At 42.2% G+C, this 17,616-nt stretch overlaps 1 protein-coding gene across 1 annotated transcript in view; it reads right to left on the bottom strand.

Annotated features, from left to right (window-relative positions):
* Positions 1-17,163, bottom strand: part of LOC109636515 (collagen alpha-1(XXIV) chain) — a 74,727-nt gene extending 57,564 nt beyond the window's left edge. The window contains exons 1-3 of the mRNA XM_020098260.2: positions 16,452-17,163; positions 6,421-6,491; positions 860-2,232 (exon numbers count right to left, since the gene is read on the bottom strand). Coding sequence (XP_019953819.2) covers positions 860-2,232; positions 6,421-6,491; positions 16,452-16,504 — 1,497 coding nt within the window. The 5' untranslated portion in view covers positions 16,505-17,163. The remainder of the gene's footprint in view (positions 1-859; positions 2,233-6,420; positions 6,492-16,451) is intronic.
* Between the last annotated feature and the right edge of the window lie 453 nt (positions 17,164-17,616).

The raw sequence follows: 17,616 nt of genomic DNA, 5'->3' as shown, positions 1-17,616 counted from the left end.
CAGGTCCATTTGTTTTGGAGAGGAGGAGACCTCTGTGGATAATCTGGCTCTTGGAAAAAACCTCCTGGACAATGGACACCCCCAACACACACACAGAGCTGGCTACTGTTTTCACCCAGCTGGCCATTTCATGCGCTAGTGGAAAAGCCAGAATGAGGCACTGACCTTCAGCTAACCCAGAATTCAAAAAATGCAAGCATACTGTTTTATTCATATTTTTACCAAATTGAGAGCCACTGGAAAAGTTATCATGCTCATAACATTGTACTCTGAGATGTGAAGGTAAATTGCAACCTCTCAGTCCCACCTACAGGCCTGCAGGCATTTTATTGCTCAGGTAGCTGTACTATGGAAACAGGGAGGTTAGTAAAAACATATTACATCATTGCATGCACTCCGAATTGAAACAGATAAGATAGAGAGCCCTGGCGCATCTCACTCGTGGAAACTTAAGCAATACTTGAAAATCTGATTGTTCGGGGGAAAGTTTTCCTGACAGCCAGCACTATATAATACTTCTTTCTCCAGGATATACCTTCAACCTTCAGGTGAGTTATCCCTCGCTATCATGAGAGTGAAAACTGAATGACATGTTATGATAGCAACTTGTAGATACAGGAAAAAAGAACAGTGCTTGGACATGATAACACCAATAAATCACTGCCCTGCCAAAACTTTTTTTCCATATACTGTACCCATGTAAGAAAGTCACACTCACATATCATTTAACTGGTGTGGCCATAAAACAGCTCTGATGTTATTTTTGATCCTCTCTGACTGACTTGTGTTGGACCACTTGTGAAAAATATTCCATGAACATTCACAGCTCTGTTCGTCATTCAAACATTCAGTCACTTACCGGAGGACCTGGCTCTCCTTTGGGGCCGGGGAAACCATCCTCATAGTCGTAGAAGAAATCTGGTTCCTCATATCCATAATCGTACCCTTCCATGTCTACGTCATCATAGCTGCCATCCAGATCATGCTGTTCTGAGGTGTCCACCTGATTCTCCCTGTACAACGTTGTACCGTTGACTCTCACATGAGTCTCTTGGGGCTGATGAGTGTGTTGGGAGCCAAAGAAAGAGTCCCTGGTGCTGATGATGGAGTTGTTCCTGAGTCCTTCCTTCACTCGACTTTGCCTGACTGGAGAGATCGGGCCTGGGTTGGCATCTGGAGTCTGCAGGCTCTCTCCCTCTGTGCTGTTTTCAGAGGAATCGTCGTCCCCTTGGGTCGTACTCCCTTGTATCAAAACATTTTTGGTACCGGTGAAAGTTGTGCTGTAGACAAGATCCAAAGCTGCTTGTGCCCTCAGGGTTTCTAAGGTAGGACTTTCCAGCTGAAGCGAGGATGTGGTGGAGTGAGCAAGAGGAACCAATGCAGAAATGTGGCTCTGGTCCCCCAGACTAGGTTGTGCTGATGGGCTCAGAGCTGAATTCTGTGTGACCAAAGTACCTGGGGACAGTTTGACAGCTGCTGTGATTTTAGTGGGGGTCTGATGTGTAGCTGCTACTCCAACAAGGGAGTTTGTCAAAGCATGAGAAGGGGGTTCATTTGCCTCAGTAGCCAAACCAGGATGTGGCAAAGGCAATCGGTAAGTGTCGGCCAGTCGGCACTGTTTTTTAAGGTAGCTGCAGTAGTGCGCAGCAGCCTGGGCTGAGGGATAGATGTCTAGTTGGCAGACTCGACCGTTGAACGTCGATGATTTAGAGTTCATCCTCCCCAGAGTGAACAGACCCCCGGAGTCCCCGAGCGTCTGAGATCTCCCCAGGGTGTGCTCCTGCTGATGCACCGCTCCACAATCTGCATAGAAGGACACCGAGTGAGGACGAACGCCAACTGCGAAAGGATGCTGGCGCCCATCCTGCCAGTTGTAGTTGAAGTAGATGGAGGCCTTCTCTGCAGTGTAGACCACCACTCTGCGCGGCAGCAGCTGGATGCCAAAACGCAGCCTGTCCCTGCCATCTTTAACACTAAAAAGAAAAGCATTGTTTGCTCGCCAGGAGCTTAGACTAACCACAACAGAAAACTCCTCACCAATCTCTGGTGGGAACAGACCTCCTGCTGGAGCTTCATAGAGGGAGTTTGAGTCGAGCAATACCCCATATCCAGAAACAGGAAGAGTTAAGTGTGAGGGAACAGTGGTGTAAGAAGTCGAAGGTGAGCTTTCCCTCTCGTAGGGATCGTCTGTGGTTTGAGCTGTAAGCCCCAATCGATAGAGGATATCCACTCCTGAGGAACAGAGGAGACACTGGTAAGGTTAACATGCAGAAACTGGATCACAAAGCAGGCAGACTATAAATAATGTATTGACTTATCGTGAAATTGAAAATTTGGCAAGATAAAGACACCTAACAATTTTAACTATATTTAACTTTACTTGAATAAAATATAAGAAAGTCTTTATGTATTTCATGTTAACTTGAGGTGGGTAGTTTGGAGAGGACAACAATTCCACTGATTTTATTTGAAGAAGAACGAAGATGCATTAAGCCAGCTAGACCATTCAAGTTTTTATATAACTGGAGGAACCTGTCTGTAGTATTTTCAATTTTCTTGTGCACCACTCATCAAATCAACTTCAAACTTGGCAGGTGTATTGCTGAGGACAAAAGGAAGTGCGGTGTCATCATAGGTTTTTTGGATGAGTGGCTCTTGAGTAAGCTTCAGACTTTTCACTCTGTGAAAGGGGTGAAAACATTTTAAACCGATCTTAAACCAGAAGTGGATTCTGTATATTTCTGTAAAGAATAATTTTGCCAATAATTACACAACACAGGCCAAGCAGTTGAAACAAAACAGAACAATCTGCAAAACCACTAGAAAACTGAATCAAAAGTCTGTGACCGCTGTTCTCAGAGTTCACTGGTGGTTTGAAAAAACCTCAAGATGGCTGCTAAACTTAATTAAAATAGATTTCAGCTGTCACCTGATGACACCTCCCTGTTTTTTCACTTGGAGTAAGTACCAGTAGGGCACCTGGGGCCCAGATGGGTAGACAGGACGGGAGAAGGATGGGGCTGGACTTGGATACAGGAAACCTGTCCACACAGCGTTTTTGCATTAATCTGCCACCAAAGATTCATGAGAGCAGCTTTCCAACAAACGGTCCCGTCATTCTTTACCCGATGCCCAGAGGGAATTCTTTAAAGAATTTATGCTGTGTGTTTGAGAGTGTGTGCGAGAAGGAGAGGGACAACCTGTGAGTGAGTGTGGGTGTGTGCACCTCTACATATTTTCATGACTAATCCAGAAACATTGCTTTGAAGCAACTGCTCTCTGTATTCAAGGTTTACTGAAGGTGGAATTAAGACTCCAGTGAGAGCACCAGTGCCTTCTGTTATTTAGTTTAGCTTCTATTTTATTTTAAAACACCTAGATTTACCCTGTTTTTCTCAATTTCTCTCTTTTTAAAAACCTTTAGGAATGCAGAAAAGTTAAACTACCAGACATCAACGCTTACTTCTGATGAGTTGCACGTGTACAACCTTTTGACCTTTCAGCTTGATCTGGAATCGAATCAAACTGCCAGTAAATAGTTAAATGTCAACAGCAGAGAAGTCTCAATAAACTACAATGTGGAGACTTTGTATGAGGAAGGTGTGTATAAATACTGCAGAAGCAAGTAGTAAAGAATCCTAGTAGTCACATAAAAGTCATATCTTAGTTTTGGGCATACTAATAACCTTCCTGTTGTAACATGTGATGTGATCAAATCAGCTGCTTCTGTAATAGATGTATTTTTATTTTTTCCTACTTTGCAGGAAGGAAGGGATAAAGGGAGAAGTAGAGCCACAGACAGACAGATGTCATAAACAGAAAGAACGTGATCAGAATCCTCTTGGATGTGGTTTCACAGGGATTTTAGACGTTCAACCCAAGTCGGAAGACTCATCTCTCTGCAGCTGATTCAAGCACACACTATGTCTTTGACATTCTTTGCCCGAAGGTAATGTCAGCCCAGATTCCAATTAACCTGTCTCATATGTGAAGACAAGCAGCTCTGGCACTCTGTGTGCATCCCTCCTCCTCTCGTTATGATGGATTGATCCCGCCTAGAATGACCTCATCAGCTACAGATACACGTGGAAAGGACAATAAAAAAAAAAAAGGATAAGACCCTCAAGGCAGCTTACTTGCTCTGTCCAAGGAGCAACAGACAATGCACATACATGTGGAGATGTGAACAGGTATGTAAGAATTCATCGTGAGGTCAACCTCACACTAGTGTGCCAGCATGATGTGGCATTTCTGGCAGTAGACTATTAATGTGCCAATCAAAAAACAATGCACCCTCTCAGCAAATCCTCAAGGTGCGATACGTTGAACTAAACATAATGAAGTTTTCTACAGATTGTTTTGACAGCATTCTCTCTTTTTGAATACAGGCAAGTTCTTTCCAGGAGGTTACATCCGGAGGGATATATGGAATTATCACCCATCAGATGGCTACAAAGAAACTAAAGTGTACCGACCCTTTCGGGTGTTTGGAGTTTGTACTTCTCTGTTTCTCAGGTAGCTGATTGGTGGGATCTGTACCTGACATCTGTGGCACACAATGTGTTTTAGCTCACATGAATCTTGGCAGCGGTCGAGCTTATCTCTGTGCTCCTCTCCCCGGGCACCCCACATCCTGGTTTGGTTATGTTACCTTAATTTAAATTTTATGTTTTGACTTGCACCTTACACCTGCACCCACATCCTTCATGGATAGACACCAGACACAACTGATGCTACTGATTATCACATCCCATGCAGAGGGTGGCTGCAGCTCTGGAGGTATAGCCTGGGTTGCCTACTGTACCGGGAATGTCGGTGGTTTGATCCCCTGGCTCCTTGAGTATACGTGTGTGGGAACTGGTAAGTGGGAATCGTAGTGAAAAGCACTTGAGCACTTGACCTTATATAAATGTGGTCCATTTGGCTTGTTGTAAATATTGTAATTATTTTAATTTGGTTTATTAAAATATTCTCTTTAAGTCATTATGTTTGCAGTGTCGTGCACACCTCAGTCAGAGCATAATAAACAAGAGTTCATCCATTTATGCAGGTGGTTGGTTTTGATTGTGGATGCAGATATGGTGATGTGGTCTTTTGGATGCATGCTCATCAGAGGAGCGCTTGTTTTGAGAGATACACGGGATGTTTTCTCCCTCTTTTCTCTGATAGTTTTGTTTTTGAACTATTGTCAAGCGCCACATCAGTGTCTGTTTCCGTAGTGAGGGCGTCTTTGTAGCTGTTTCGTATCACACCTTCTCACACCTACACTCAAACTGAGTGATACCAAAGTATGTGAGGGGCTACAGAGTCTCTGCTTTCTATTATCAACCCTATTGCTGTCTCTCACTCTCAACTCTTCACGTCCCTCTTGCAGAATCACCTCATGACTTATACCAAACAAGCCAAGAATTCATCTGGTATTTCCACTTCTTCTTTGTCCAACTAATTGGTGTACTTTCCCAGAGTGACCTTCCTAACATGTTCTTCAAATTATATTTACATGTGGCATATTTCTGGTGAATCAGAGATGAGAGGTGAGATAAGAGAAAAGCGGCCGAGGTTGAGAGGCTATTTTGGCTGTTTCTACATGCAGGCTGATGCAAGAGCTCGAGAGCAAGAGCAGACATGTTGAGGTAGAAGGTTTGAAATGAGAATAAAAGCAAAGAAAATTAGCTGTTTAAAACCCTCAAAATATAAAAGCAATACAAATTCATCTTTGAGTTGTTTTCTACATGTTTTTAATATTTAGATCTTATCCAGCAGAATATTTTCTCCAAAAGGTAAATGGTTCATTGTGAAGAAATGCACTAATTAGACTTTTTTTGTCATGAACCATTATTCATTCAAGTGGAGTCACAAAAGTCAGAAGTCACTAGAATTTCAACTATTTCCTGGCTGAAGTTAAAACCAAACAAATAAGGGATCAATTGGTCCATTACACTGTAGAGATGACTAAACATATCAATAGTCAGAGAGTTAAGCTTTATATTAAAGGTACAGGTAGTACTAGTAGTATAATGTTAAAGGTACAGTGTGTAGAATTTTGTGATATCTAGTGTTGAAGTGTCATGTTGCAGCTGAACACCCCTCACCTCACCCTCTCCTTCCAAACTTGAAAAATAACCTGTGGCAGCTTCAGTTGTCATAAAAACTCAAAAGGTGTTTAGTTTGTTCAGTCTGGACTAATGTAAAAAAAAACATGGCAGCCTCCGTAGAGAGGACCCCCTCCATGTAAATATAAAGTATTTAAATATAAAGGGACTTTTCCGGGGTTAAGAAAACTACAATTCATACAATTTAGATGAAACGAACTAGTGAAAACATCATGAGAATTATTTTATACTATAGTTCTGCCACTAGTTCCCTTTCACCTAAATCTCACACACTGGACCTTTAACTTGTGCTTGTTCTGTTGCGTACCTTGAGATAGATAGTCTTCGTCTCCAGAGAGCACTGCTGAGCATACTGACAGGAGCAGGAGAAAGTTCCACCTGGAGGAGCAGAGATCAACAACAGATTACTGACTTTTAAAAGCAACCTATTGAAATATAAAAATGTAGGCAGGCATTGATCAAGATGAATAATTCTCACAGGGACAGAACAAACATATAGTTATACACTTAGATATCGACACATGAGACAGTCACAGGAAAGTAAGCCAACACTGGAGTCGAACACTAAAACCGTTCGTTTGAAAACACTTGCTGAGGTTTTGTATCAGTCACAAGTGAAATATGGTGGAGTAAGTGGTTAGTCTAAGGAAACCACTGATGACGACAACTTGGCTCTTTCCATTGTGCAGTCGGGCAGATCCTGCTGACAGAAGAAGAAGGAGTCTCCCTGAAATCCTTGATTTACAGCAGAGGGCACAGATCTATTTGAAACAGAGCCTCCAGGTGATGACACATAGATAGTGTGAGACAGAGGTTAGCTGAAAGTTAAAAATATAACTTATAGGAGAGATATGTTTAAATACATTGATGAAAGACCACTTGAGAGATAAATGAAAGCCTTTTTTCTAAAATCTAAATAGCACAAGGTACATACATTATTTTGGTTTTGTTTCTTTCAAAATAAAAGCACATGGAGCTGCATTACAGTAAGTTCAACTCAGGTGTATCTCAGTAAAATAGCTGCTACACTGCTGTATATATGTTGTGCCATGCAAATAGTTTTTAAGTGAAAGTGATGTACTTGAATTGATTATCATTATCACCTCATTACTTATTAATGATCTGTACAATATTCAATGACCGTCATCCACACAAGCAAATATAAACAAATACGTTTCCATAGGGTTACAACTACAAGTTAACTGAAGAGATAAAGAGATTGCAAAAAGAAAAGGAGAGGAAGAAGCAGAGAGATGGAATTATTCAGTCAAAACACTAATAAAGTATTAATAGTGACATGGATTCAGACTTCAAATGGAACTAGTGACATGGGAAATTCACAGGAAACCTGCGGCGAGGCAACAGCAACATGAATGCTAATATATTAAAATAAGTGTCTGGCAACAATTTATCATGCTAGCAGGCATGTGACATAATGCAGCATGTGCAGAGACATGCGGGGGACAGCGGGGAAACGTTAATTGGAAAAGCCTGGTTAACGACTCATTTTAAGGGTTTGAAAATTAATTGTTCCTAACAACTTGAAAGGAATTGAATCTTAAAGCCAGACGTGACAATTCTAACTCTACATCTCAACTGAGGCTTTTCCCTTGTTGCTGCCATAACTCTGAACAACATCAAATTGCAATTAACCAACTGTGACTTTTAAAGAGAGAATCCATAATTGTCTGGGAACAATCAAACACCACACCATGTTCTCTGCATGAGAGGGACGAGTGGGTAAAACTTCTCAGAAATGTAAAAAATGAGGCCAAACGGCTCAATTTTGGTTTCATCAGACCAAAGAGTCTGGTTTCTCACAGTCTGGGAGTCCTTTGGGTGCTTTTCAAAAACATTCACTGTGAGAAGCCACAGTCTGGTCACTAAAGCCATGAGCGGAGGAGAGCTGCAGCGATGGTTGTTGTCGTTTTTGTAGTGTCTCTCATTTCCATACGAGATCTCAGCCAGACTCTCTGCTACCGAGGTCTTTCTCCTCTTTAACCTAAATGCAGCAGTTACCATCCCCAGATCTGAGCCTCGACACAATCCTGGTTTTGAGCTCTGCAGACTCTTCATTCAACCCCACCGCTTGGTTTTTGATCTGATACGCAATGTCAGCCGTGAGACCACGAGTAGAAACCAATAAGGACTGAACCTGAACTAAATTTCAAGTGTCATAGCAACATCTGTTTCTCCTTTTTAATATTCATTTCCATTCATCATGTATAGAGATTCTCCTTTGAGGGTCACAGGGTCAGCTGGAATCAATCCCAGCTGACGAACTGTTGGGTACACCCTAAAGTCTCCAGCATATCAACAACATCCAGAGTCTCAAAATAACCTAAACTCAATCTGCATGACTCTGCAGGGAGGAGTCTGAACACTGTAAATACACTGTAGCTGATAAAGTCTTCACTAAAATTGAAAATAACAATCCCTCGCTTGTACATTCAGCACTTTGACTCTTACCTGCCTTGCCTCGTCCATACTGAGCTTCAAGTCAGTAGTCGCAGCTTGTAAATCCGAAACCTTGGAGCCGCTTTAAAGACAACCTGATTCCTGTGTTTACGAAGTCATTCAGCTTTGACATTTTTATATCTGAAAATGCCATAAACCGTCATGCAGAACTCATTTTTGTGTCATGTTTCATTGTTACCAGATGACGGATTTAGTCTCAGAGGCATAGTTAGTTAATAACAATTTAATGTTGTCGAGCAAAGCTTTGACCACAGAGAAGGAAAATGAGCCCCAGCGATGATTAAAAGAGAGAAACTGTCTCGTCTGCTTTTTAAGATGAAAGATTAAGTTGAAAAGCGCAATTAATTCTCACAGAGTTGAGCTCATTTAATCAAGAGAATATAATGACGAGCTTACGTGTTCTGAAAAACCTCAATACTCTGTGCTGTGGAAATGATGACAGTGATCCAGACACAAAATACTGCATCTCTAATGCAGTGATGCAAAATCCATGCCTTACACTAATGATTTTGAAAATGTCATCGGGCCAAAAACTTATAAATCTTGTGAAACATATAATTTTAATTATATTCCACTACAGAGTAAGTTTGTTTATTTCAAACTCTCTCACTAATTGACCTGTGTGGTGAACTTTGACCCTAACTGACCCCACCTCTAGGTGGCACTGCCCACCACGTAGCTGCAGCAGAAGGACAGCATGTGCTGCATCGAAGCCCAGAGGAGAAATTAAACATTACACTGACGTTATTCAGGTTTTCATATTTTATTATTATTTATGCTCTGTGTCCACCCACCCCCCTTTTTTTTTTATCAGTAGAATGAATCAAATATGCCACTACTTCACTGTGTTTCATCATTTTCAGTTGGGTCATAAATTCACAAATGACTTGAGGTATTCACGTCTGCTTCACAGACTCGATGTAAAACCGCCCCTGCATGTTTAAAGTCTTTATAACTAAAATTGATCAGTGTTCAGTACATGTTGTGTCATCCATGTTAATGACTTTAAAGTCCCATCATTCATGTCAATGACCAACTTCTTAATTTGGATCTATCAACACTGAGTAGTAATTGTAGAAAAAAATAAAACTGACAGTAAGTAATATAATAAAACAGAAGTAGGTGAAGTTTTTATATACGATGAAGATCATATATTGAATATATATACAGTATGCAAATATATTCTGTACAATGAAATCAAATCGATAACATTGGCCGCTTTGTTACAAGCAATCGCTGCTAATAAAACAATATCAATTATGATCACAATTTAACTTTCATCAATAGCAACAAAACAAAAGTCTGCTGACACAAACTAAACTGGATTCTGTGATGATTTCAAACGGTGACACTGTCGGCGAACAAAACACACACAGAGACAGAAGTTTAACTACGCAGTTACTTAACACAACCGAGAGGAGTGACGCCGATCACAGGCTCCTGTCTCACCTTAAACCTTCAGGTGCCACACACAGGCAGAGACAAACCTGGCAGACTTGAGCAAAAGAAAGAGAAAAGACAGAGAAGAAGAAAAACAGAGAAGTAAAAAGAATAACTAATGAAAGCTGCAGAAAAAGGAAACTGCAGAGTGTAAGTAGAAACATGATGAGCTGTGTCTGTCACCTGTTCCCCATCGAGAAACTGGTGCGACATTCCACAGCCGGGAACTCAGACAAATCCCGAGAGCAGGAAAAAGCAAAAAAACGAGGGGTGGGGGCGGGGGTGTTATATACATGAATACAATCATTCATCTTTGGAAGGAAGGATAAAAATGACCTTTATAAAACCAGTGAGTAGCTGGTTACGCTTAAGAGTTGGCTGGGTTTGAAAGTAGACCAAAGAAAAAAAGATAAAACTAAATATAACACTGAACATTTGCTATTGCAGAGTCAAGTGGGGCCATCTGATGCTGATTCAAACAGCTCCTTTTTTTCCTTTTGCCCGTCTGTCACGCATTCTCCCTGTTCGGGCTATTTAAGGCGTCCACGAGGCTCAGACTCAGGTCTTTGCTGCTGCACATACACGGTGATGCAAGAGCAAGTGGTGGGAATTTTCCAGCACCTTAACGCTACCCTTCGCCATCCATCTGTCTAAATGATGGTCTTTGAATACATCTTCCCTTTTTGACATGTTTTCAGCTTTTTGTCTAGAATCAAGGGAAGGAAGGAAGTGAAGGAAATGAGGAAGGCTGCGTGGTGTCCACCACGGCCTGCAGATGATTAAATTCGGAGGTGAATCCCTGTCTAAGTGACAGCACACTATGCTTCCCAGTCCTGGCAGTTAATGGAAAAGACTGCTGAATGCGAGACAAAGATTCCCAAACACTGCTGTGTTGACTAAGGGAAATACCACTATGTGGGGAGGGGGTGTCATGTCAGGACTATAAATAATCACAACTTAAAAACTGTCCCTTCTGCAATGAATCATTCCAGCACTAACAGGTCTTGCATTTCTATCCCCTGAAAATTAGCTTGGATCCGCAACAATGGCTCATTCAACGGAGGCTAAGGGTTTGATTTGGTTTGGCAAATAGGAGCAAACCCACTTAAGCTCTATTTACAGTGCTCATGAGGACCGGGAAACAATTTCCTTACGTTCATCGCTGACGTCTGCCTCAATTTTGCGAGCAGCAACATTTCACGTGTCTATGGAAGCAATTATCAAAACCAAAGGAAGCAGACACAGCTGTTAATCTGCTCAAATGTTTCATTTATTGAAGGAGGAAGGAATAAATTCACTGTGAATCTGTGTTTGGGAGTGAAAATCACATAGAAAACCGGAGGCAGCTTCTCTTTACTTTGCTAAAAAAGGTTCAAGGACATTTCTTAAACCATCCTGATGGCAGTGTGGAGGAAGTACTCCAACTTTTTACTAAAGTAAAAGTACTTGTAGAGAGAATTCTATTCCCTAAAACAACAGTGTGTCAATTAAAAGCAGAGGTGGAATGAAGTACATTTACTTGATGACTTTTTGGATTTATTTTTGGGTACTTTTCACTTTTACTCCACTACATGTATCTGCAAATCTGCCTGTATCTTCTACTAGATTGTTTTACAATGCACTGCATTACATGTTGCAACTGTATTTTACATCTTTACAAGTAATCAATAACAAGAGGGGAACTGGCCCATTGATCCAATCAGAGCATGCAGGTCTCACTTCCTGTGGCAGCCGCATCAGAAGAAACTAAAATGGATTTGAAAGAGACCAGTTGCATTGGGGAGCAGACTACACTCAAATTAATGTGGTACTTTTACTTAAGTACATTTTTGTCTATTTATTCGTTCTTTAATATAAGTAAAATGTTACTTCCTTCACCACTGAGTAAAAGTGAAAATTACCCAAAAGTAAATGCAATGAACTGCTTGTTACATCCCACTGCTGCCTAAAGGGATTCACTTTTACTAAACCTGTCTTCAGAACATCACCACGGTGCAGCAGTCGTCTGCAGAGCTGCTCCACAGTTATCTTTCAGAAAATGGAGGTTTGTAGAGCTTGATCTTGGAGCATGTACCTCACCTCCACTGTTTTATGCCCCTGTGGCAAAAATGTGGCTCAGCTGAGCTCAAGTTTTAAATAGGGTGGAATTCAAAACAGAGGGGAGGCGATGACTCCAACGCAGGAGCTGACACAGCGCTCAAAGGAGCTGAAATACAAATCACTTTGTTTCAGAGTCAGAGATCAAATCTGCACAATTAGATCCATCATATAGAGTAGCTATGTCATCCTTACCCTGCATCACACACACACACACTGTTCACAAGCTATAAACAAATGGATTTCTGTGAAAACGTCTGAGTGAGTGGATGATCAGGTGTTCTTTCCCTACATGCTTCGCTTCTCATTCTCAAACACAACATTCCTGGACAAGAACAAGTAACTGATCCTCCGCCAATATCTGCTCCCACTGGCTGCGTTTCAGCTTTAGCACCTGTATCCTGATGGTAATGACTACATTTGTGAAAGTGGGCTTGTATTCTTCTCATGTCTAAATGGCTGGCAGCAAAATATCAGTGCGTCGACCATTTCCAAGATTCAAATGGTTGCTCTTGGCTCGGCATTGGTCAGGACTTGTGGCATGTGATTTCAACGCTACCCTGAGCAACAGTTGAATGAAACCTGTTTTAATATTTAATATTTCTAGAGTCTGAATGTGTGTCAGTGTGTCATGTCCGAGTGCTTCATCTCTGACAAAGATTCGAGCGTGGCTGGTGTTTGTCCGCTCTCACAGATCACCGATCTGGAGTCAAGAGGTCACGGCAGAGCAGAGCAAAGATTGACTCAGTCTACAGGACAGCGAGCAGACAAAGGGCTGTGAGTAAACTTCCACCGGGCTTTATTAGTTTGCCCTTTTCCTGTCACGGGTGGACCTGCAGATGTTAGGAGGGTTAAATACACTCACTCAGACAGACAGGCCCAAAAGACCCTGCAGCCACTGGTGTGGAGCAAGGTGGACAGGCTGTGATCCCAGCATGCAACATTTTTCAGGGGGGGAAACTGTGCGTCCCTATATGTCACCTGAAACCATCAAAACATTTTTCTGACAATTTTTTTTAACCAGGTTGTTGCTAATGTCGCCACTATGATCATTAAAGGGCCAGTTCACACAAATAACAACGTCTCATAAGTGGAGCTTAGTCGGACAAAGGACAGTTTTATTATGTTTTGCCATTTGTAGAAGAATGTGTCTCGTGAAAAGTTCACAATGAGATCTGTGGAGAATTATTCTGATTAACTATATTTGTAGAAAGACACTCTAATGTAGGCTTATGAGTTTTTTCCATTCACATCCCTAATCCCTTAATAAAGAGATGGCACATCCATTAGCTAAAAGAGATGACCATAACTGGCTGCATGTGGTAATTTTTAATTTGGTTGAACTTAAGTCTTATAATATATCAACCAAATAAGTTCTAATAAGACTAGACCATTACAGGGTCTAGTCTGACTTTTACGGGAATTCTTTCAAAGTCTGAAGAATTAGAAATAGAGTTTCTTAAAGCAGATTTTCAACGAGAATGAAAACAAGGAGGAAGACAAAAGCTGAGGGCCATGTTTAAGTAATCACGGTAATTAAATGTGGTGGTGGTGTCATCGTGAGCCACAGTATCTGTACTGCATCTGTTTACAAGAGTTACAGAGTACTGACATGTTACATGGAAAAAAAAAATACCCTTTGTGTATTTACAGATTGTTTCGGTGGTCTAGTCGAATGGGAAGTGTGTGTTTTGATATCCTCATATTCAGTTCAGTCAGTCTCAGTGGCAAGTGTGCAGTGAGTGTTACACATTGACCATGAGTGTTCTCAAGGGTCATCACAGTTACACTTCTCAATAGCTCTCAGCAGCAGCCTTAGGATAACGAATGCGTCAAAGTGGCGCGACGAGACAGTCACATTTCCAAATCTGACGAAGGCATCCTTACATCACTCAGCAAGGAAGGCTCAAACATATCCCAGGATTCATTGTGCTTCAGTTTTTCAAATGTAAGCATCACGCTTCAACTCAACGTACAGTGCACATGTTTAAAAAGCAAAGGGGCGTTTAAGCTTTCTCAGTGTATCCAACTGCAGCTCTGTTGCTAGGCGATAAGGGCGGGACTAATGTCTATAAACAGATTCTGTTCACGTGAATGTGCAAAATCTGTAGGTGAGGGACAAGATTTTGGGGCAGGAAGCATTCTGGTTTCTGTTTCTAGTTAAACCAATCACGTTTGAGAAGGTTTTGGTTGTCCAGAGGTAAACAGTCTATGCATCGGCTATCGGCTCATTGATTTCTATGCAGTCAAATGCCGTAAACTGTCAATGCAGATCAGCCAAAACTTCATCTGGACCTGAAGCACCAACAAGTTTAGCTGTTTGTGTTTTGAGTGAAGAAAGAAACAAGTCAGACTGTAAACTGTGTACGACAAACAGAAGACGACGTCTCAGACCCAGATAAGTGCTGTCTACACCAGAAGCCACAAAATACTGGAGGATAGCTGATGGGCTCCGAGATGACGTGACGACAAACTGGTGACGCAAATCAGGGAAACCCTCCGTGGACTGTCTCACAAAGGCCGCCTACTTTGAAGGACGCAGTCTGCGCAGCCCCTGAAGTAGGAAATGAGACATTCTCATTTTTCTCAGGATTCCCCTGATTTGCATTTACATGATTTTCCAATTTCAGTTTGGCTTCCTCGTTTTCAGTTCAGGGGCCATTACCTACGAAGGACGCTTCATGGACTTCAACCCGGCAGGGGGGCATACTTCATGGACTGTGTAGACCATGAAGCTTCCTTCTAAGGAGACGGCCCCTGAGCTACTGGGACTGTTCAGAATAACAGGGAACCCACATATTCCAAACTTCAGCGTCATCGTACCCACAACAATCAATCAAGCAAAGCTCCCAACCTGCACCACTGCAAAGGGAATCAATCAGGCATGTACAAAAACTGCTGGTGTACGACAGATGTGAGGCAGCTGCAGACCTTCCTTGAACTTTCTTTTGATGCTCACTGTTGTTCTGAGATATGAATCATTTCATTAGTGGTTTTATGAGTAATTCTCCTTTTAATAGACCCACGGTCCCAGTCAACAGTGATTTTCCCAAATCTACTTCCTCACTGTATTCTGCAGAATTGAGAATACAGTCAAAAGTACAGTGTACAGTTCAACCACCGCCAGCCATGGAGCAGCAATGCCTGCAACAGTGGGTGATTGTCTGCAGCTCAGGAGCCAGTCAACCACTGATGCATACACACTGACTCAATGAATTCAGGGGAGGCCACACTTGTTCTCTGTCAACTCACTTCCACCATAAGGCTCTCATTTTCACTCTCAAGGACAAAAAAAAAAACGGAGCCCTCAGGATTTTAGGTCCACTTTGTTTTCTGCGCTGAGCAAACACTGTCAGCGAGAGAACAACAGGACGCTTTGTGAGATCAGCTCATTTTTCAGGTCGTGTCTGGAGGGGATTTATAATGGAGCACAGACGACTTGAACTCAGCTCTGATAGCATAAAATAAATTTCCCCCTGTTAAGTGGCCTCCGGAGGCGTGCACGTATCTCTGCAGCTCCAAAGTCTCAGCTGAATGTAGCAGGACAACAAAACCTGCATGTTGGACGTCAACAATACACACTTCCATGAGGAATGTTTAGCTTTAAAGGCTCTAAATAGATTTTCTTTTGTCAATTAAAAGTCAAAACACTGTGATCCTGAGTGACTGAGCACTTCTTCATGATACTTTACAAGAATGATTAATCACTGACATGCTGAATAAGCATTATTGCTCAGAAGACATCCTCATTCACCCTCTTCCTCCATGCTCCGGTGTTTATTCTCCGGCTTATCACGGCTATGCGAGTGAAGAACAAATGAAGGGAAAGGGGTTCAGCGGTCGGCCATATGGTTTTCAGATTATAATGTCAGAGATCCCAGGCTGCATGTTCACAAGGCGAGTTCAAAGCCAAGGAGCCTGGATACATGAGGAACAAGCAAGTATACAAGAGAAGTTCAATTACATCCAGCCAATCAGATGAAAAGCACAGTTATCAAAGGGGGATGGGGAAGTTAGGAGGACAGGCACAGTTGCACATTAAGCAGGAATTAAAAACTTAATAAAAACAAACTGGAAACATGGTTAAAAAGAAAAATAATAAAAGTAGTGTTCAATGATTCCAATGCTAAATTCTATGCAAGTCAAGTTTTAGTGGCAAGAGCTTGTTTCTGCAGGGTCTATGTTTAGTCAAGTGGCGCCCCTGTCAGGGAAACAGCCAAAGAGCCGGAGCAGAAATAAACCCACCAGTTGCCATGTTCATGAAACTGTCCTGTTGCGCACAGATATCTCCAAAACATGCGTGTACCATTAAACCACACTTACGTTGCAGCCGCGGAAACGTGTCCACTCCTTGTCCGTTGAGCTCCTAAATGCATTTGTATGCATTTGTCCAGGCAGCAGAGATCTGGGTGAAAACAGAATCACACGCACGAGGATGCCTGTTCATGGGCTAACCCTGTTGGTGGTGGAAGCCAGAGGAGGCGTAAAGTGGACGGAGGAGAAGTGCCACCTCAGAATTTCCTCATCGTACAGCAGCAGTCCTGGGGAGAGCTTTCTGTCTTTCACTCTCTCTCTCTCTCTCTCTCTCTCTCTCACTCCTCCAAAACCTCTCAGATCATTTGCGCACCAAGACGCGCGGTGATCCAAAAGTGGAGACGCGCAACGGTTACGCACGGTGGAAAAAAGAACAGTTTGTTTTTATGTCTGCTGAGTTAACTCGACTGCTGTGTGAGATACAGGAGAGGACCAGAGCTGCTCTCAGAGTGCGGTCTCCAACACGACTGCACATCCAGCTCTGCGCGTCTTTACCTCCAGGCGGTGGTTCCTGCTATGTGCCTAAACTTGCACTGATGCAAAGGGAACCGTCTTCACCCCAACACAACTCCAGCTGGCGGTGTTAGATTTCACCAGCCACTTGTGACATCACGGATAGAGTTTAGGCTTGTGTTCATCAGTGCCCTTTGTCTGCTTTGACTACTGGAATTAAACCAAAGCTGGTATAAAGCCTGTGTTTGCTCAGCATGTTGCATTTACTGCACACATGCACTGCACAGTAAGACTGAAATAATATCAGAGAGGGATAGAGGAGATCAGCTGGCTCAGCCTCATGGTGTTTGCTGACAAGAAAATGTGCCAGGTGCTGCAGCTGTTGCTCTGGCGTCCTGGCAGGAGAATCTGTTATTCATCATATGGAGACTTGTATCAGGACATTTTATTTTGGTCCTAAAAATGTTCTAAATATTCTGCTGGATGGTCTTTGCACAAATATCCCTAAAATTCACCCGTATCCAAGACAGGATTATCACATCAGGGGCTGAAGAACCCACTGAGGATTTGATCCTTGTAAAAGTCTGACTCTCTGACATCTTCTCCTCCTGGAAGGTTTTTATGAACATTTGATTTGCCTTTATTTATACTGTTTTTATTTGTTATGTCATTTTTACTGCTTTATATCTCATGTGGCTAATGTCCTTTTAGTCACTCTGTG

The sequence above is a fragment of the Paralichthys olivaceus genome, chromosome 3, assembly GCF_024713975.1.
Source record: "Paralichthys olivaceus isolate ysfri-2021 chromosome 3, ASM2471397v2, whole genome shotgun sequence".
NCBI lineage: Eukaryota > Metazoa > Chordata > Actinopteri > Pleuronectiformes > Paralichthyidae > Paralichthys > Paralichthys olivaceus.
This window is presented reverse-complemented; position numbering and strand designations above follow the sequence as displayed.